Here is a 23,010-nt window from a genome sequence, read left to right as displayed (position 1 = left end):
CCTAATCTTAAATATCTTCCCATGTATAGTAAAACCTTAATAATTCAGGAACTTCCAGTAATCTGGTTCAATATCATTCCTCAACAAAAACCAAAGTACAGCCTAAAATAAATTGTGTATCTATATATAAAGCCCAAAGTACCCATGAACTTTTGAGAAAACTACAAGTCACACCCCTATAAACCATATACTTAACATGTTCGTCATGACGAGAAACCTTGTGCAAAACAATCCATTATTTCATAATTTGCCCTTTAAGGTAGTAATTGCTTTCCAAAGGGATCTTTCTATATACCTAATGTTAAAAATACCTCAGCTGTACTTATTTGGTTATTCTTTCAATTTATTACCTAACTAGCAGAGTACCCGTCCTTCGTACGGGGTTGGTATATAAGTATAAAATACTTATTGCAGTTATACTTGAGCTTTGCGTTTGCAATAGTGGAGAACACAGTTTGATAACATTTGCTTCTTTAAATTTACAGTATACCATAGTATTACACATCTACCATAGCCATATTGTTCTAGAAATTCACTTAAACAATAGAGAAAAATAAATGATCAAAAATTCACAAAATATCACTAAATTTTAGGAAATTAAAAACATAAACATAACTGTAAACAATCCTACTTTGACAGTTAGTTCTCATTGCGTATCACAGTTTTTTTTATGCTGCTTATGAATTTTTCTTTTTAAATTGGGCGTATTTGTTTTTATAAATGCAATAAATAATAGTGCTGCACCCTGTTGTTAAATCTTATAACTTTTTAATGCTTTTCATATCATAGAACCAACTTTTTTAGTTGAAACAGCTGACTAAATTCTTTAATTCCCTTTAAATATGAACACTCCTAAGGTTAAGACGGTGAACTACAGAGCCACTGGGGCAAAGCCCGAAAGGATTTTTGGGATAAGAATATGCCTATATGTTAATCGGGAATGTGAGCAATCACCATGCCAAATTTCAGCCCAATCCGTCCAGTAGTTAATGTGTCATTGAACTTCAAACAAACAAACACACAAACTTTCACATCTTACTAATATTATAAATCTGAAAGTTTGTGAGTTTGTGTGTGTGTTGCTCAATCACGCATAAACTACTGGACGGATTGGGCTGAAATTTGGCATGATGATAGCTCACATTCCCGATTAACATTAAAGCATATTCTTATCTCAAAAACCCTTTCGGGCTCCGCCCCAGTGACTCTGTAGTTCCCCATGTTAATCTTATGATTTTTCATATTTAAAAGGAATTAATGAATCTTAACAGTTGTTTCAATGAAACAAGTTGGTTCTGTTCTATGATGTTCAATAGCATAAAAGTTACAAGGATTACCAACAGGGTGCAGCACTATTATTTTTTTTTAATTTATGACAACAGCTAATTTCCAACCAAAAGGTGAGTGAGCGTAGCGAACGAACTTCAACCTGGAGGCGAGTTAGCGTAGCTAACGAGCTAACCTGAAGGCAAGTGAGCGCAGCGAACGAGCTCCAACCTAAAGGTGAGTGAGCGTAGCGAACGAACTTCAACCAAGACGTGAATGAGCCATGCGAATACTTATGAAGTTAAACGGGGCAAAGCCCGCGGGTACAGCTTGTTTATAATATTAGTAAGATTAAAATCAGGTGTGATTATTTGTTTGTATTCTGTTTTGTTTAAGCTTAACTTAACCAATCAATAGTTTTATTAATACTTATGAAGTCAAACGGGGTGAAGCCCGTGGGTAACAGCTAGTAGGTACTAACTGTAAGTCTGTCATATCCCTGAATCTGTCTTTACTACATATGTCATTTCAAATAAAGGTCAAGACAGATGTTTATTGCTTTTGTTTACACTTTTACATTCTTCAAGTTAGTTGTTCATTACAAATTATTATACAAGGCAGTTCACTTTTTAGTTATTCAATAAATAAAAGTTTACATCTTATCCAGTGTAAGTATTTATCAGTACTAATAATACCAGGCCACCCTTTTGAGTCACAACAATTATTTGGTGACAAAGAAAAAACAAAATTATTACTAGGGATGGACGGGATTGAATTTTTACTTCGGGACGGGACGGGACGGGATTTTTATTTCCTTCCCGATTTTCGGGACGAGACGGAACGGGATTTTTTTCTGTGCATAAAAAGAAAGTCTTGAGTATTGCAGTTACCAAAAAAAAGATACAAAATCAATCTTTACCGTTTGTGGCACTGATCTATAAAAACCAAAAAATTGGTAACAATTTTTCAGGTACCTATAGAAACTTGTGACTCGCGGTCACGGTGCGATCGTCAAAATGACGGCGGTAACGGGGTGATTGTCGGTATGACTCCGCGGTCAAGTCGTGATCGTTGGTATGACTCCGCGGTCACGGGGTGATCGTCGGTATGACTCTGCGGCCACAGGGTGATCGTCGGTATGACTCGCGGTCACGGCGCCTTTCGTCGGTATGACTCCGCGATCACGGCGTGATTGTCAGTATGCCTCCGCGGTCACGGGGTGATCGTCGGTATGACTCCCCGGTCACGGCGCGATCGTCGGTATGACTCCGCGGTCACTGAGTGATCGTCGGTATGACTCCGCGGTCACTGCGTGATCGTCGGTATGACTCCGCGGTCACTGCGTGATCGTCGATATGACTCAGCGGTCATGGGGTGATCGTCGGTATGACTCGCGGTCACGGCGCGATCGTCGGTATGACTCCCCGGTCACGGAGCGATCGTCGGTATGACTCCGCGGTCACTGTGTGATCGTCGGTATGACTCGCGGTCACGGCGCGATCGTCGGTATGACTCACGGTCACGGCGCGATCGTCGGTATGACTCCGCAGTCACGGGGTGATCGTCGGTATGACTCACGGTCACGGCTCGATCGTTGGTATGACTCCGCGGTCACGGGGTGATCTTCGGTATGACTCGCGTTCACGGCGCGATCGTCGGTATGACTCCCCGGTCACGGCGCGATCGTCGGTATGACCCTGCGATCACTGCGTGATCGTCGGTATGACTTCGCGGTCACTGCGTGATCGTCGGTATGACTCCGCGGTCACGGGGTGATCGTCGGTATGACTCACGGTCACGGCGCGATCGTCGGTATGACTCCGCGGTCACGGGGTGATCTTCGGTATGACTCGCGTTCACGGCGCGATCGTCGTTATGACTCCCCGGTCACGGCGCGATCGTCGGTATGACTCCGCGGTCACTGCGTGATCGTCGGTATGACTCAGCGGTCACGGGGTGATCGTCGGTATGACTCGCGGTCACGGCGCGATCGTCGGTATGACTCCACGGTCACGGCGCGATCGTCGGTATGACTCCGCGGTCAATGCGTGATCGTCGGTATGACTCGCGGTCACGGCACGATCGTCGGTATGACTCACGGTCACGGTGCGATCGTCGGTATGACTCCGCGGTCACGGGGTGATCGTCGGTATGACTCGCGGTCACGGCTATATCGTCGGTATGACTCCCCGGTCACGGCGCGATCGTCGGTATGACTCCGTGGTCACGGCACGATCGTCGTTATGACTCCGCGGTCACGGCGCAATCGTCGTTATGACTCCGCGGTCATGGCGCAATCGTCGAAACGACTTCGTCTCCTTCGTTCGCGGACCTATCGCTCGCAATAGCGGCGTCATCGGCACTCGCGAAGCGGCAAAATCGCCGGCGATCGGACTAAATCCCGTCCCGAAAAATTCCCGAATCAAATGTAATCCCGTCCCGATAATCGGGAATATTTTTTTCCCGAAAAATTCCCGAAATTTCGGGACCCGTCCATCCCTATATGTAAGATAACAGTAAATCTCAATGGTAAACTACAACGATTTGAAGTAGACACATGAGCAAAATTCTCACTTCTAGCTAAAAATGATTTTGACAAACTCAAATTGGGCATTCAATTGGGAACAACTAACTTAATTTTTGTTGTTTTTTGCCTCCTAATCACAATACAAGTTATTACTAGAGGTTAAAGTAGGTACCTTATAATCCGTCAGTGTGATCAAAAGTCACCAATGAAAGGCGACCGGTTTCAACCCATCAAAGGAGTCACCTTCAGGCATTGAATGAACACATAATTAATTACTCCGAAGAGGTTGTCAAAAAGTCAATAAATACAAAACAAAGAACAGTTTTTTTTTTTACAAAAACACGTGTGGCCACAAATTGACTGTGCGGTGGACGGTGCACATTGAGTCCAGACTGTCGCAACTGCCGTCTTGTCTTTGATGGGTTGAAACCGGTCGCCTTTCATCAGCGACTTTTGATCACACTGACGGATTATAAGGTACTTAAACTTTTAGTAATAAACAACTAACATTGCTTTCAGAACTTACTCAGGTGATATTGCCAAACCTGAAAGGAAAGTGAAAATAAATGTTTCTTAATGTGGACGTTGCGTCAAAGAGGAACTCCACATTGTCCCAACAGGACATGAAGCACTCTTGGGACGTCAATGGATAAGAGCCCTAGAAATCGAACTGAACAAATTGAATGACGACACAAATCAAAGCACTTAAATTTCTCAAATCAAAAGAATTCAGTCTCCTGAAGAAATCAAGTCTTTTTCCAACATTTTTGAAGAGAAAATTGGATGCATTCCAGACTTCAAAGTGTCAATACAGCTTCGAAATGGTGCAAAACCTATTTTTGTAAGGGAACAAAATGTCCCACATGCTTTAACGGACCAAATGAACAAGGAATTGGACACACTGCAAAATGAAGGAATCATATTTTTTTTTTGAGGTTGGCGGCCTCTGTTAACCTTGCATTTGCCGGTACACATAGACTAACCGCCAGTGTGTGGTTCGTTTACAGCAAAGCAAGTCAAATCAAATCAAATCTATATTCATTCATAATTATATAACATGAGTTACAACAGATTTTGTCAAAATATAATAATGTAAATACCTTAAATAAAGACAACTCAAAATATAACTAGGCCTACAGCATGTTGGTTTAAAGGTTCCAGACAGTAAAATAAATAAATAAATAAGTAGTTCAGACAAATGCACTTGGTAAAGAATTATTTAACTACTACTCAAGTCATTGATCATGATAAGGAAAAGTATAGGGCCTAAAATCGAACCCTGCGGCACCCCGCACAACACCTTACTCACAGATGATAAACTCCTTGCAACGTCAACCTGCTGCCTGCGGTCAGTTAAGTAAGATTTAAAAACATTGAGTTCCGTGCCACTGGTGCCATAGTAGTTAAGTTTGTTTAAGAGCAAATCATGAGGGACACAATCAAATGCTTTACTCAGGTCAACCAGGGTTGCCTGTATGAGAGAAGCTCCTTCAAAAGAATTAAGGACGTGTTGAACTAAACATCTTACAGCATCCGTGGCACATCTACCCGTTCGAAACCCAAACTGCCAATCAGGAATTAGTCCATGGGATTCAAAATAGTTTATCAATTGTTTTTTTTTATCACGGTTTCAAACACTTTACCAACTACAGGAACTAATGAAATGGGCCGATAGCTTCTTGGATTTTCTCTCGGACCCTTTTTATAAATAGGTTCAACTTTGGAAAACTTTAATTTTTGAGGAAAAATACTTGACAGCAAGCAGCAGTTTATACTTGTGGTAAGTGGTAACAAAATGTAGGCTATAATAAGTTTTAGTAGGTTAGATGACATACCATAACTAGGCCTATCCGTGCTGAAGGAGGATTTCATATTCTTCACTACTCTGTACACTTCCTCACTAGAAACCGCACTGAACCTGAAGGAGGACTGGGGAGCTGTCCGTTTCTCAAGTAGTGCAGCAGACCCAGCCATGGAAGGTGTTGCCAGTGCCGTTGTCCGCTCCACGGAAGAGGCGAAGAAGTCACAGAAGTCCTGAGGAGAGATGTCTCAGTGAGGGCTGGTGTTAGGCTTCTTGATGTTACCTCGGATGATGGACTAGGCAGCTTTGCTTTTATTATCTGCAGACTCAATTTCCTCAACATTTGCATTGAGCTTGGCTGATGTAAGAGCCGTTTTATAGGTTCGTTTGAGAGTCACATAGGCCTCTCTGTCCTCGCATGTATTGGATATCTTGTATGCGTCAAAAGCCATCAAAACTGTCTCTCTCATTAAGCGTAGCTCCTCAGTAAACCATCGATATCCACGAGCTGGGGTTTTACTTTGATAATTTTTATTAGAAGTTGTCTTAAGGGGGAAGCAATTATCGACCGCTATTTGAAGCCGGCTGAACATAGCTGAAAATATTTCATCGCCTGCATGCACGCCCTGAGTCGCCAGAGCTGGCCAGTCTATGCTGCTAACATTATAGCTTATTTTAGATTGATTAAAATGGCTATAAATTCTCTTTGCAGCTTGGTATGAAGTTTCTTCTACCTGAATTGCAATAGTTATACTTAAACACACTGCTAAATGATCTGATAGAGAACATTTTTTTAATGCAGACAGCGAATAAGTCTTTAAGGAGATTCACAGCAATGTTATCAAGGCATTTTCTGCCCCTAGTGGGTTCAAAATTCGAGCAATACATATTGAAAGAGCGCAGTAAGTTTTGCAGCTCACAGTAATCCGCGTCTCCAGAACCAAAGTCTACATTGAAATCACCCGCCAATACGAACTTGAAGCCTGGTTTGGTAGATAGTAGGTACTGTAGTAGATCCTCAAGACTGTCAAGGAATTGTGATAAAGTGCCATCAGGTGAACGATGTAAGGACAAAATCACGATATTAAGATCGGTTGATATTATTGTTGAAACTTCAAACTGAAGCTCTTCACAGAACCTATCGACGTCAAGGACAGTGAAAAACTGGAAGAAATCACTGGAGATGTAAATACAAGTCCCACTGTGTATATGAACAGTGCGGCAAAATGCAGTTATCAGGGTAAAACCAGTGATTTTTACTACACCAACCTGACCAGTTGACAGCCAATGTTTACAGAGGCAAAGCACGTTGAGGTCAGAGTTGTTCACAATAACTTCCAATTCGTTGGTTTTATTATTCAGACACTGCATGTTGTGCTGAAGGATGCGAAGGGAGATAGGACTAGATTTTTTACCCACTAAGTGCAAGAGGTCTCTAGCTTGGGGAACCCTAAAAAAACTGATTGGTCAAGATTCACTGTTGATATGTTTAGGCCTACTGTTGGGTCTTGCTCTAACACCACTTCACTGTCTTGTGGGTTAGGTATCTGTCTCTTCATCACAAATTTTGACACAAAAACATCTTTGGGCCAAAAATCGGGCTTGAAAACTTTCCCAAGTAAGGATGAATGTAGACTGACTTTGAAGGAAGAGTGTTGGGATACCTTGAATTAAGTTTTTCTACTGAAAAATCCTCATTGGCACATTGTCCGGTATACTCATTCGCAAGGAGTGAGCCGGTACAGTACAAAGGTGATCTGTACTGATAAAATGTTTTCGGTAGTGACCTGGATCCGAACCCACGACATCGCTGCCTTGGGCCCGAAGTCCGCGACTACCAACTGAGCCACCGACTCACTATCACCAGTCAGGTCAGGTCATCATTTCATCTGTAGAGGTCAGCGATTGGAGATCGCCACTTGTTGTCATTCCCAAACCAGATGCTGATGTCCCAGCGCTCTGCTCTGTTGGCGTCGATTACAAATGTGATGTCAACGAGCGTCTAATTCAAGAAAATCATCCGATAAGGCGTATTGGTGATGTTATTTACAGTTTGCGCAATTCAAAATATTTTTGCAAACTTGACCTCTACAAAGCCTATTTACATCTCCAGGTGGATGAAGAATCATGATACAGACAATGACGGCTCACAGAGGTACTTATAGAGTACATAGACTCAGTTTTGGCATCAAAACTGCACCATCAGAATTCAACCGCATACTCTCTCAGATCTTAAAGGGGTTACTAAAGACAGAAGCATATTTTGATGATATCATTGTGCATGGTTCGACCATTGAAGAATGCAGTGAAAATTTACAAGCCTGTCTACAGAGACTCTCTGATTACAATTTAAGTGTCAACAGAAACAAATGCTCATCTTTTCAAGTAAAAATTGAGTATTTAGGACGAGTTGTAGAGATCAACTTAGTACTAGCATATCTTAGCATAACTTAGAAGTAGCATTTTTACGAATCAAATCAGAGCTCTGCAGTGATCGAGTTCTAATACCTTTCGATTTGGGGAGCGAGCTGGTCTAGTGGTTAGAGCACGGGACTTCGGTCCAAGAGATCCCAGGTTCAAATCCCACCAAATCACAAATGGATTTTATCAAAGTGATAATGTCGCAACCAGAGGTGCCCATCCCCCCCAAACCCAGTGGCGCAATCCCCCCCCCATTTATGCTGCTCTTTATTTCAACCTACCCTCCCCCCCTCCAATTTACCTGGCAATTTCCCCTTTACCATATAAAACGAGCATTTAAAGTATTTAGTAAACTTGAGGTAAAGAAAATCAAACTTGCTGATAATCAAAATTAAATGTTTATTAGGAAACGTCATTTAACAATACAAAGTTATATCTATTTAATGGACGAATTATAAGTTTTTCAATTTACAATTATTAGAATCTGTATTGTCAGCCAACACGCGCTCAGTATTAAAGGCAACGTCTTCAAAACGTTCAACACTATACTCAGTGAATTACTCTACTCCAACACAGTACTGTAACTGTACAATATATTTAGGTGGTGTAAATTATTGGGCTTAAGAATTCAAATAACTTTAATTGCACGAATAGTAAAAAGTATCTTGTTTCAAAATTAGGTCACTAAATAGGGCAGACTTACGAGGCGTTGTTTGCCACTCCCAGGCTGCCTTCTACAATAATCGCCGGGCAAAATACCCACAATACAAGCACCACAAAAGGTTTTGTGACGAGGTATGGTAATCTTATAACTCATTTTAATAGCCCCAGGTTTGCGTTTTATGACTAATAATGGTAGTGTTTTGGCGGTTCTTTAACTCCACCATCGTTAGGCTTACAAAAGGATCCACTTTTGGAGGTTTCTTCAGAATATGTTACAAACATTAAACAAAAACACAAAAAGATAACAGATAGGCATATCAATTCAAGGGGGTACATTGCCGCGGGCAGAACTGGACGTAAAGTGAATCATGTTATGGCGGGCCGACGTGGTCTCTGGATTGTCGTCTGTCCTATCTACAACGATCACGTTATCTACAGCTTATATTGGACTAATTGTAGTGTAGTGACGGAGGAGCAGGAGAGTGTTGAAAATATAAAGGGATTAATAATTGAGTATTCCACTCAAAATTATTGACAACAATAACCTAATATTAATATTAATATGCTGGATATAAATGATGGTCTCAAAATTCTACATTACTGCGTGAAAGGAAATTTATTAATTACTTTGGAAGAGTTTGAAATATCTAAATACATAATACTAGGGACAGCACACAAATGTTTAATGAAAACATTCATTAAATATGAATCCAATTATATTTTCAACACTCTTCTCAGTCACTTTCACTACAATAGTCCAATATCAGCTGTTGAAAACGCAGACGACAATCCAGAGACCACGTCGCCACGTCGGTCCATCATAACCTTATCCTGATTCAGTTTACTTCCAGTCTTGCCGAAGGCAATGTACACGCTTGAATTGATGGCCTATCTCCTATCTGTAATCATTTTGCTTTAAATTATCGTAACTTACTCTGACTACACCTCCAGAAGTGGATATTTTTGTAAACCTGACGATCGTTGAGTTAAACAACCGCTAAAACATATGTAGCAAGTAAAATTTGACCCCACCGTACATGTTAAGGATTGTCTAACAAGATGCGTTTTTACCATTCTTAGAAGCAATCTTAATTACGAATGGCAAAATGTTCTTGGTGTTGATAGTGAACTACCGTATTTAGAAAAACTTTTTTCGGGCTGCTTATACAAAATTATTCATTCATTATGACAGCTAGCAAAAAAATATCTCCCCCCAAAATCCCCTTAAAAAAGCCCCCCCAAAAATTCCTGTGGCGCAAACGCGCCACAGTACCCCCCCTCTGGGCACCCCTGGTCGCAACCCCTAGGTCCAGCCTGAAGTAATGTGAAAAACAATCCCAGGCCTGTTGCCTAGCATCCTAGGAAAAAAAACCTTTAGATCCGGCTCTCCTTCTAGTACTAACTACAGACACTATTATTTTTGGCGTGTCACATTTCTACTGTTACCTTTTTGGGACTCACTTCAAACTAGTAACTGACAATGCACCTATTTCACAGATTTTCCAGCACAAAAAAGCACTCCCTCAAATGACATCAGGGCGTTTATTCCGATATGCATCATATTTATCCGGGTTCAACTACACATTAAAATTCAAACCTGGCAAGGAAAATGAAAATGTTGACTGCCTCTCAAGAGCTACACTTCAGCAAGTAAATTCGACTGTTGATGAAATCATTGTCAATGAAGTCAACCAAGTATACGAACAAATGATTTTCGAGATGTCAGATGAACACATAATCGCTTCAACAATAAGGAGTGAAACAGAAAAGGATCCAGACTTATCAAGAATTGTAAAAGATCTCAAAAACAAGTCTGATGAAACAGAGTATACATTGGTTGACGGGATTATATTTTGCCAAGATCGTGTCATTATTCCAAGAAGCTTACGACCATCAATCTTAAATGAACTTCATTAAACACATCTAGGTATAACAAAAATGAAACAGCTGGCCCGCCGCTACGTTTACTGGCCCAGTATCGACAAAGAGATAGAACGTATTGTCAAAGGATGTGAAAAATGTGCTCTCACATGTCTCAGCTCTCCCAAAGTTCCTGTACATCCGTGAGATACACCACAAGAGAATTGGGAAAGGTTTCCTATCGACTATGCAAAACCGCTTGATAATACATATTTCCTCATGTGTGTTGATGCAAAATCTAAATGGGCGGAGGTAAAAGTCATCAAAGACTCACCTACTAGTGCGAACACAATTAATCTTTTAGAAGGAATTTTTTCATGTCCTGGATATCCTCAAGTACTTGTTTCAGATAATGCTACCATTTTCAAAAGTGATATATTTCAAAATTACTGCAAAACAAACGGTATTTTCCAGAAATTCATCGCTCCAGGGCATCCGGCAAAAAATGGTTTAGCCGAGAGATCAATCCATACACTAAAGAATCGCCTGAAAGCAGTCTCAACTGACCAAACTCCAATCCAAACCAAAATTCAAAATATTTTACAAAGGTACAGAGTAACACCGCTAGCTTGTGGTCAGTCCCTGGCAGAACTTTACCTGCACAGAAAAATAAGGATATGACTGAATGCCATTTTTCCGTACAAACCTCAACCTTCAACTACACAGTCTTCACCTGTACGTTCACTATATGTGGGGGAGAGAGTGCTCGTCAAACTTTTCATCAATAATAAAAACACATGGTAGTTTGGTCAAGTAAAGAGGAAGCTTGGGAAAAGACACTATCTCTTAGTTCTCGACTCATCAGATAGAATCACTCGACTCAGAATCGACTCATGATAGAGGCACATCAATCAACTACGCCCAACGCTGGTATAGAGGCAAAAAAAATAAAAAATGTTACATTCGGACCAACGCAGTCGTTTGATGTTCCCAGGATTCTAACACCAATCAACTACGCCCAACGCTGGTACAGAGGCCAACAAAAAAATGTTACATTCGGACCAACGCAGTCGTTTGATGTTCCCAGAATTCTAACATCAATCAACTACGCCCAACGCTGGTACAGAGGCCAACAAAAAAAATGTTACATTTGGACCAACGCAGTCGTTTGATGTTCCCAGAATTCTAACATCAATCAACTACGCCCAACGCTGGTACAGAGGCCAACAAAAAAAATGTTACATTCGGACCAACGCAGTCGTTTGATGTTCCCAGAATTCTAACATCAATCAACTACGCCCAACGCTGGTACAGAGGCCAACAAAAAAAATGTTACATTCGGACCAACGCAGTCGTTTGATGTTCCCAGAATTCCAAGACGACGAGAAATATATAGGAATCCAGATCCAGTTGCAGCTCCAGAACCAAGGCAACCAGAAGTACAATCTCCAGAAAGAGCTCAAGCTGAGAATGTTATACCACATCGTGAGCAACCTGATAATACCAATGCCAGACCACAGGGCGAGCGTCGCATGCCCTCAAGATTTTAGAGACTACCAGTTGAAAAAGATTGTTCTTAATTAGTGGGGGAGACTGTCATATCCCTGAGTCTGTCTTTACTACATATGTCATTTCAAATAATGGTCAAGACAGATGTTTATTGTTCATGTTTACACCTTTACATTCTTCAAGTTAGTTGTTCACTACAAATCCATATATAAAGCCCAAAGTACCCATGAACTTTTGAGAAAACTACAAGTCACACCCCCATAAACCATATAGGCTACTTAAAATGTTAGTCATAACGAAAAACCTCGCGCAAAACTATCCATTATTTCATAAATTACCCTATAAGGTCCTAATTGCTTTCCAAAGGGAACTTTTCATATACCTAATGTTAAAAATACCTCAGCTGTACTTATTTGTATGTTATTCTTTCAATTTATTACCTTACTAGCTGTACCCGCGGGCTTCGCCCCGTTTAACTTCATAAGTATTCGCATGGCTCATTCACGTCCTGGTTGAAGTTCGTTCGCTACGCTCACTCACCTTTAGGTTGGAGCTCGTTCGCTGCGCTCACTTGCCTTCAGGTTAGCTCGTTCGCTGCGCTAACTCGCCTCAAGGTTGAAGTTCGCTCGCTACGCTCACTCACCTTTTGGTTGGAAATTAGCTGTTGTCATAAATAAACAAAGAAATTAATAGTGCTGCACCCTGTTGGTAATCCTTGTAACTTTTATGCTGTTGAACATCATAGAACAGCACCAACTTGTTTAATTGAGACAGCTGTTAAGATTCATTAATTCCTTTTAAATATGAAAACTCATAAGATTAACATGGGGAACTACAGAGCCACTGGGGCGGAGCCCGAAAGGGTTTTTGAGATAAGAATATGCTTTAATGTTAATCGGGAATGTGAGCTATCAGCATGCCAAATTTCAGCCCAATCCGTCCAGTAGTTTATGCGTGATTGAGCAACACACACACAAAACACACAAACATACACACAAACTCACAAACTTTCAGATTTATAATATTAGTAAGATTAAAATCAGGTGTGATAATTTGTTTGTATTACTGTATTCTGTTTTGTTTATTTCAGCTTAACTTAGCCAATCAATATTTTTATTAATACTTATGAAGTCAAAAGGGGCAAAGCCCGTGGGTAACAGCTAGTTATTATAAAAGGCAGTTCACTTTTTAGTTATTCAATAAAAGTTTACATCTTATCCAGTGTGAGTATTTATCGGTACTAATAATACCAGGCCACCCGTTTGAGTCACAACAAAGTCATTTGGCTATTTTGTTTAAGTTAGCTGCTACTGTTAACATTAATACACATTAAGGATACAAAGTGTTGATTTTTAAGTAACACATTAATGAATAATTATGTCGATTGTTTCAGCCAACCATGGCACAGTTACCAAAGGATCTGACAGGAGAGACGATTGCTCATGTATTTGGCACCAACTCCTCATTTCTAGAGTTGCTTCTTTTGAAAAGGAAAATCAAAGGTCCTTGTTGGTTGGACTTGGCAGAACCTACCTTAGCCACCAATCCTGTCAGCTTTTGCAAAGTAGAGGTTAGTAAACAATGTTAAGTTCAAAAACAAATTTAATTATTACAAAAAATATATAATAACTTTCAGCAGTATTAGTTTACCCCCCCCCCCCCCCCCCAATTAAAAATCGAACAACAACCTAAAAAGAAAACTTTCAAATAAAAATTTACATTAAAACGGCTTTGTCAAGAAAATCAGCTGAATATTTTCAACAATGGATCTCCTGAGTTCTTCATTACATTACAATCCCGATTATTCGAGGCACTGGCTATCCAAGCCCCCAGGTTAACCAAGGTCGTTATAGATTATGGGCAGTGTTAGGAAGTAACCTGATACTTTGTTGTAGCATTAGCTATTGTACAATATTTAAGTACTTTTAGCGGCATTTTAGTTTTATATACATTTTGTATTTTGTTTGTTTTCTACGCCAATGGCATTTTTTATGTTTTACGGTCCAAACTCTGGTCATGTAACTATCTAACATCGACCGTTTTGTTAGAGTGCATCATTAATTCATAGCTTGATGACAAATGATGTCTGGGTCTGAAAACGATCTTACTATTATAAATCAACCAACTATTGATTGAGATAGTGATTTTTTATCGCAACCTTTTTTTTAACTAAAGCTTTGGGTAGGCGAAACCGGTAGATTACGAGTTTTCTTCTGCTGGCCAGCTATTCCGTATTTCTCGTACGCCTCAGCACAGACAGTCGTTTCACTTCACAAATGTTTAACACGTTCGCTTCTGCAATAGTACGAAATTTTCCATTTACATGGACCAGCCATGCACATATGCGACGGCCGGTTTCCACCCACAGACTGCCGTCGCATATATGCGACGGCTAGTCACATTAAAATAGACTGCCGACGCATATTTGCGTCGGGGTTCTAATGTTATTAAAATGCTTATATCTTTGTAGTGGTCTATTTGAAGGCACTGAATTCCCTGCAGTGGTCTACAGAGATGTCTGACGCACAACTGCGTCGCTTGGTCTATGGATATGATGATTGGTGACGTCATATAATACTTGGAAAACTGGTCTTTACTTTTCTGCATCACTGTATGTATGTATGCAGTATGTATGCTGCATTATCCTATGTAGCTTTTATATTTGTTCAGTTATAAACTGTTCTTGAATAATCTGTTTATTTCTTTACTTACTTTCACCTTAAAACACAAAAAAATGAACTGTCGCATATATGCGACGTTTAGTCGATTTCAAGAAAACTATGATAGTTTTCACTATTGTCTTCGCTGTAGACCAGCAAATATGTGACATTAAAAAAGGTTATAAAAAATACAAATAAACAAGAATAATTTATTCACAAACACGATTGTAGCGTATTACAATGTAAATGATCACTGTTTTACAGGTTTTCGCCCGTGGTCTGTGTGTACTGTTATCCAAGTGACAGCCGGTCTATGTGTAAGATTCAAATGTATACCTCGGTTCAGTAGCGAACGTGTTAATCATAAATTTTTATTTTAAAATGTGTTACTAATAATACTTTAAATTAGGGGTGTGCGATGCATCATATTTTTTTCAATTCGATGCATTGATGCGATTCAAAGAATTTCGATTCGAATCTATGCGATTCGATTCGATGCAGCGCGGCATGATTTATTTTTTTTTTTAATTAAAAACAACATGTCTTTCTGTAATGGATTGTTTACCTTAAAAAGTACAAAAATGTACTAAATAAAATTATGAACAAGAGGATAGTTGCTGACCTAACCTCACTAATGGACACTGCTAATTTTATGGTTGGCCTAAGGAAATTCACCCTTCACTAACAATTAGAATAAGCCCATATATCAATAAAGCAATCGTTAAGTTTATTATTATTGACCTGTATTAAATACAATAGAGTTTATTTTATGATGTAGTATAAACGAAACCAACGAAAACATTTGTAACTTAATTTTCACATTTATATTTGTTGGCTTTCAATACTTCTGGTTCATTGTCTATTTGATACATTATTGCATGCTATGAATAAATAGATGTGAAATTAAAAATAAAGATTGAAATCTATATAAATAAAATTAGAGTTTTGTCTGTACATTGCACAGAATTATATATTTTTAGGTTATTTTTACGTTTTATACATTAAAGAAGCAGAAACAAGTCTTATCTTAATTTCTGTCTGTCTGTCTGTCTGTCTGTAACACTCAAGAGGGCATTTTACGCCATCTTCTCCATGAAAACGAGAGTACCTATCAAAATCGAAGTCATTTTAATGTATTTACTGGATTGGCGAGAGTGTCTTTGGCCATTAAAATATGGCTCCTCACTACTTTGTAAATAAAGTTACGGACGTTCAAAAATGCAGTTTTGTACGATTTTTCTCAAATTTTCGTTAAATTTTTATCACATAATCATCTATGAAATAACGAACAGCTGTTCGAATCAAGATTATTTTTTCTAGCTGTCACTGATATGTTTACAAATTTTGATTACAAATACCGCAACCATTTCCGATCATGTTTCCCAAACAAGTGAGATTAAAAATGTTTTTTCTTAAATAACGGATTTAATTAATCGCAAGTGCAATATTATAGTGTAACCGTAAATGAAATTAAATAACTAGGCATCATCCAGGTCAGGAATCAGAAATTCTTTGTGTATAAAATTGTTCTTGAGTTTTGATAACCAGAAAGAAGACCTTGAATCAGTGTTGTATAGGGCTGGGACTCATTAAATCGATCATTAAATCGTCGCCAATAGCTTACAAAAAAGGTTTCCACTCATTGACGGCGCTTCAATGGCGATTGTGTAAAGTAAAAAAAATACAACTGCAGTGGGTGATTGTAACAGAGGTTTACGGATGACGCTAAACTCGCTTTTCCAATGTGTCACTTTCTGTTTCTACTCACCGTGTGATAGCCTACAATCGCTGGACCATACAGCCAATAGGCCCATAGCCCATCTCTTGGGTACGTACGCCAAGCTATTTATTCATAAAGTGTGTATAAACTAAAAAATTTCAAAGAGATCAGTGAGTAGGCCTACAAAAAGATAATAGTGCTATTAATTAGAACTTAAATCATATATAATGTCATTTTCTCACTAGTTATATCTTAAACATTTGATAAACTATGAAAATAATTCACTAAGTCTAGCTGAAAACACATTAATAAATAACGATATCTTTTAAATACAGAATAATAAAACAAACCACATTTTACAAACTTTTTATTTCTTAACTTTTTCCCCTGAACAGGGTGAAGAGGCCAACATTTTTTTACTGATTATCAACAAAAATTATCAATTATAATTTTACAAAAGCCGCTGATTAGTGAGCTGAAGAGCAGACAGAGTAGAGTACGTATCCATGTGAGGAAAATAGTGGAGTCACTACAAGCATAGATTGATTCAATCTTCTTCTTGAACAATATTTTATGAGTTTTCCCAGTAAGTGAGTGCCACAAAGTTCAAGCCATGGCGGAGAAATCCTTTTCAAAGGAGTGACTTTTGATTTGGAGATGATGAGATAAATCCTTGTATCCTCTTGAGAGTCGGTGACACGAAGTTAGACGACAGCAGCTTAACCTTTCTCCAAAGCACCACTAAAGCCGTGGAGTTGCACCGACATAAGCAGAGTAGTGATGTGCGTATCGATACAAGGACCTCAAAATATCGATATTTTGTATCGATACGTGGGAGTGTATCGATATGCCCGTATCGATACACCTATAGCCAATATCGTATCGAATATCGTATTGTTTATTTATTAATATAAATCTTATTTTTATGGTAAGAAATTTGTCTTCCCATCTTCCTCCCCTCAAAAGTAGTAGTGGAAATTTGATATTTTACCCTAGCATCTTCAAAAACACTGATAAAACATGTATTTTCAGCTATGTTTTGCAAAAAAACCTCAAAACTAGGGCACGGCCGCCCTTAACTCCAGGCCGCGGCCTTCGAACTGGCAACGTCGCAAGTGGTGTTGTAACAGCTGTTTTTGTTTGGAAGTAGCTAATGGTATTATTTGTGTATTTACGAAAGATTGGTTACTGGACTATGACAATATTGACTCCGCTTAAAAATGTACAGATATAGATTTTAATTCATATCGTTTCGGGTTTCAATTCTGTATGTTTTATTTTCAAAATTTTAATAAATTTATGTTCATAAATTTAAATCATTAAAGTGCGAATTAATGAGCTGATGTCACCTGACTGCCATGTTATCTTATGGGACGTCTGTCACTGAACAACATACCACTTGCGATGTTGCCAATTCTACCAGGCCGCGGCCTGTAGTTAAAGGCGGCCGTGACTAGGGCCACCATTAATGGAAGTGGGGACCCTCATTATCCATGTTATACTATTTAATGTGTAAGTGGCATACCCACCATCATTATTAGTACTTTTTGGTTCAATTAATTATCCCTGTGTAAAAACTAGGAAAACAATAACAAAATGTTTTCCAATTTTGAGGGTTTACCGGAATTTGGAGGTTATGTATGTATGTTTGATACAAATAAAAAGACACAGGAAGGAAACGGCTTTTCTGAGGTAAGATTACAAGCAATAACCCTCTTTTCAAGCTTGTGAGTAACATAGTATTTGTCTATGCAGCTTGAATATTTGAGATATCTATCTATCTTCTATACTATTATAAAAAAGAGGTGGTTGCTGTATGTGTGTATGGGAAAAGTAAACTCGAAAAATACTGGTCGGATTGGGCTGAAATTTGGCATGATGATAGCTCACATTCCCGATTAACATATAGGCATATTCTTATTTCAAAAATCCTTTCGGGCTCCGCCCCAGTGGCTCTGGAGTTTCCCATGTTAACCTTATGAGAAATGGAATTATTGAATCTTTACGATACACGCACCGATACGCCACGTTCCGATACGAATCGATATGCAGTATCGATACATTGACCCGTATCGCCCATCACTAATGCAGAGAAGTAGAAACATAGCATGGAATCTGTAATATATCTTAAGAATATTAATATCCGTTGGAACTATGATTTCCTTGTACATCACGCCACTGTGAATCGTATGATTTTTTTAATAAATCTCATTGGCTACAAACATCACCTGATCCCCTCTCCGCCTACATCACACCACCTTCCATGTCCGTCCGTCCCTGAACAGCCTAGTCTACCTCCAAAACTCAAACCTTAACCATCTGTTTGTAGCCGTGTTTTAAACATGTAAAAATATCGTATTTATTTCAGTCCACTTCCTAAGTCCAATTCAACCCACGAACACAACAAATGGCGACGAGGTAGGTCATATTTACATACCGCGCAATGCAACTGTTCGATTGTGCCGCGTAGTGTAAATGTCGAACGCGTTTGTGAATGTCGGACAACGAAGTGGACTTAGACTTACTACCATTGTTTGAAGATAGTGAAGTGTCGGGTTACTCCAGCATGGCCCGGATAATTGGCAGCATCGGCGAGTACGACCAGAACTCCGAAACATGGTCTTCATACATAGAAAGATTCTAACTGTTCGTCTAATGTAACAATATTAAAATAAAATAAAGAACAATAAAAAACAGATATGATAATCTCCATACACTTGAACAAGAAAATAAAACTCCAATGAACTGTACACAGAAGCCCACTGTCCCTCCTGCTAACATGAAGAGGAGAAGAAGAAATCATGAGAGTACACTAGGAAAGCAAAATACCCTACAATATGTAAATAAAGTACACAACACAAAAACCACGATATCTGAAACTGATATTTGCCCAAATGTCAAGACAACACTTTGTGCAGACAGCCAGGGTAAACATATAGCCTGGAAAATTCAAAAATTCAGTTCTGAAAAAATAAATACTTTTGGCTATGTCAGAGCTAACACCACTCTTCTACAAGTACTCGAGTCAACTACTATTGATAAAGACAACCCTCTGATTATATTAGGGGGCACCAATGATAGTCTGAACGGCACCTTACCAACTTTGTATAAAGAACTAGAAGAAAAATTACAATCAGTCTGCAAACATAGGCCAGTTTTCCTTTGTACAATCCCTATTAGATATGACAAAGCACAAAATGATCCGGACAACTTAGATATACTGCTAATGAATAAATATTTTAGAGAGTTGAGTTACAAAATGGACAATCTCTCTGTAATAGATCTGGATGATTTTCGGCGCTTCCATTTTACAACGCACGGACTGCACCTTAATGGCCGTGGCAAGTCAAAAATTGTGTTCCTCATAATAAATGCCCTAAAAAATTGGTATCACGGAGATAAAAAACTACCAAAAGTTCCTGGAGATCCCACAGCAGAACCACAGCAACCACAGCAGAATGCAACTTCATATTCAGCACCACCTTGTCTACCAAATTCTGACAATGCAGTTTCAATCACTAGTGATCCTACAATTAAACTACTAGAAGCAGACATGACAAATGTTATTAAAGATCATATAAATAATAAGGACATAGTTTTCGCCCATTGCATATCAGCTGATCTTGATCACGACAAAAATATGAGTGCTGGAGTGGCGGTTCCGTTCAAGGAGCTTTTTGGGAAGCCAACAACTGCTGACTACTGCAACTCAAACTTAACGCTACAAAAACATAAAAGTGGAGCTAGTGTATTTGGTTTGGTTACAAAGTCAAAATTCTACGGAAAACCCAGCGACACCAATTATGAGCTCTATAATAAAGCATTTCAGCAGTTGATACAAGAATTTAAAAAACAAAATTTCAAGACCCTCATCTGTTCTTCATTGGGATGCTCAAGGGACCGTTACCACAACACTTTGCAAAATATATAGTTGAATTCCAAAGCTCCACTGCTGCATCAGTTATTATTGTCATCTCAAAGAAGTACATTTCAAGTAAACAGAAGAACACAAAGCCATATTCTGAGTTTGTAAGGAACCTCACACAGGCCATTGCAACGGAATCATCTCACCATAAAACCAACAAATCATCCGAGACTCAGTCTGTGAACAAAACATCCTCTGCATCTTTCCCTCTGAACCCGAAGCAGGCACAACCTCAACCACGGACTGTTACAGAAGGAAGAATATCTTCGCAGGACAACCAGCAACAAGACAAGGGTGATCTACTCAACACTACAGCAGACCAGGTGACTCAACTTACTTCCTTGACCTCTGACTCCGCAACACAGTGTAGTGAAAATGCAAATAAGGCCTCTAGTGGTGATGAAAAAAGTGAAGATTTTGTAAATAGTATACTAAGTGGTAGAATAGCTGGTCACAACAACAATTTTTTACAGAATATAAAGCCTCAACTGATAGCTCGATAAACAAAATTCTTAATAACCATCCTAAAATAAATGACATCCCAAGTTGTGATAGAAATGATCTCATGTTGTTACACATTAATATAAGATCAATTCAAAACAAATTAAATGAGCTGCAATATTGTTTGGATATTTTAAACTGCTCCATATTATGTGTTAATGAGCACTGGTTGAAAGATTTTAATGTTTACTTGTCTGTTCCCTTTAATTTTAGGTTAGCAGTTGCTTACTGTAGAGTTAACACAATTAGAGGAGGCACTGCCATATATAAAAAAAAAGCTTAGATTTGGAATATGAAACAATTGATTTAAGTAAAATTTGTATTGAAACAGTTTTTGAAGCATGTGGAATAATCTTAAAACAGTATAGAACTATAATTATTTCTGTATATAGGATTCCAGCTACTAGTGAAGAAATGTTTATTGATAAGTTTGAATGCATGTTATTGGAACTATCAAAATACAAACACTGTAAAATAATTATCACATGAGACATAAATTTTGACATTAGAGAAAAGAAAAAAAAATGTAAATGAGTTTTTAAATATGTTAAAGTCATTTAATTGTTGTTGTCACAACTCAAAACCGACTAGATATGAAGCATGTCTAGACAATATAATTAGTAACTTAACAAACACAGACTTTACTTTTGATTGTATTAACTTAGGTCTATCTGATCATGATGGATTATGGTTAAAGATGAGTAGTTTTTTCAATAAGAGCAGGAAAGAGGTTAAATTTCGTATATTAAGTGACAAAGCTATTAATTCATTTCAAAATGATTTAAATATGGTTGACTGGTCATATGAATTGTATCCCTTTAATAATAATATAAATGCATGTTTTGATTATTTTATCAACAATTTAAAATTAATTTTTGATTCAAACTGTCCCATTGTTACTAAATTAAACAATAAAGACAATATCAAGCAAGCATCTCAACATAGCTCTAAGTGGTACACTGATCGCCTCCAAAGGATAAGAATAATGCTTCTCATATATAAGGACAAGTCTCATCACTTGAGTGAACAAAATAGATTAAATTATTTAAGACTGAGAAAAATTTATAGACATGAAATAAAATTGTCTAAGCGCAAGGTTAATGATGAGTACATTGCAAATTCAAAAAATAAAGTTAGGGCTGCTTGGAATGTAATAAAGAATGAAATCAATGATTCTAAGATGGAAAATTCTGTTCCAGTTGATATAAATGTTTTAAATTATAGTTTTGTAAATTCTGCTTGTTTACCACTGAATAATAACAGTTCACTTAACAGACAAAGTGCAAGGGACCCTATTGCTCTACTCTCAGCTTCAAGAAAGGTTGATACTAAATTCCAATGGTCACCAATCTCCCAATTAAATATTATAGAGTCCATTAATAGACTAAGTAGTTCTAAGGCTGAAGACTATTATGGCTTCTCCAATTATGTAATCAAAAAGATAGGCCCTCTTTTGATATATCCACTTACCATTCTATATACAGTAGAACCCCTCATATCCGGCCTTGGTTTTACCGGTCCTCTTTTTATCCGGCCCCTTCCAAGAAGCCAATATCAAAATGTTTTTCTCACAGCTTACAGACGTTTAGATGCAAGCACTAGTCTTTGTGACCGCTCAAGTCATAAAATAAATTGATCTCTTTACTTCTGTTTGTATATATATTTATTTGCTGAGTCACTATACTCAGTTGAGCTAGAAGGCCTAACCTCTGATCAGTTGGTTGATTATTTCCTAAGTGGGGTTAGTACAGTACAATACATTAATTTTTGTATTTCACAAAATGGATAAGAATGTTGAGTAGAAATGCATGTACCATTTAAGTCCTAATGATCTTCAAGTACAATTTATTGTCATTTTTACCTCCATTTAATAGGGTTTGTTACCTGAAATCATAATATTTGTACATTTATTACTTAATGACTTTAACCTACAAATATTTTTTTTCTTTTTACAAACATGTTTATTTTTCTAAAAATGATCCCAGAACAGAATTAAATGATACATTTGATTGCATATATTGATTACCTATTATTATTGGTATGAATTGTCATTTTCATAGTAGGTTGGTTTATCCGGCCAAATCGTTATCCGGCCAGGGGCTTGGTCCCGTGGTGGCCGGATATGAGGGGTTCTACTGTAATATGATGATTGAACAA

The 23,010-nt window shown here is 38.3% G+C and overlaps 1 protein-coding gene across 2 annotated transcripts in view; it reads left to right on the top strand.

Moving 5' to 3' along the window:
* LOC128982788 (DNA polymerase alpha catalytic subunit) overlaps positions 1-23,010 on the top strand; it is a 255,111-nt gene that overhangs the window by 123,936 nt on the left and 108,165 nt on the right. For both annotated transcript variants that reach the window (XM_054401789.1, XM_054401790.1), the window contains one exon: positions 13,441-13,617. In XM_054401789.1, the coding sequence (XP_054257764.1) occupies positions 13,441-13,617 (177 nt within the window). The remainder of the gene's footprint in view (positions 1-13,440; positions 13,618-23,010) is intronic.

The sequence above is a fragment of the Macrosteles quadrilineatus genome, unplaced genomic scaffold, assembly GCF_028750875.1.
Source record: "Macrosteles quadrilineatus isolate MER2022 unplaced genomic scaffold, UCM_ALF_1.0 Scaffold_1__1_contigs__length_201487025, whole genome shotgun sequence".
In the NCBI taxonomy this organism is placed as follows: domain Eukaryota; kingdom Metazoa; phylum Arthropoda; class Insecta; order Hemiptera; family Cicadellidae; genus Macrosteles; species Macrosteles quadrilineatus.
Note: the sequence above shows the minus strand (reverse complement) of the source record. Positions and strands in the feature narration are given on the sequence as shown.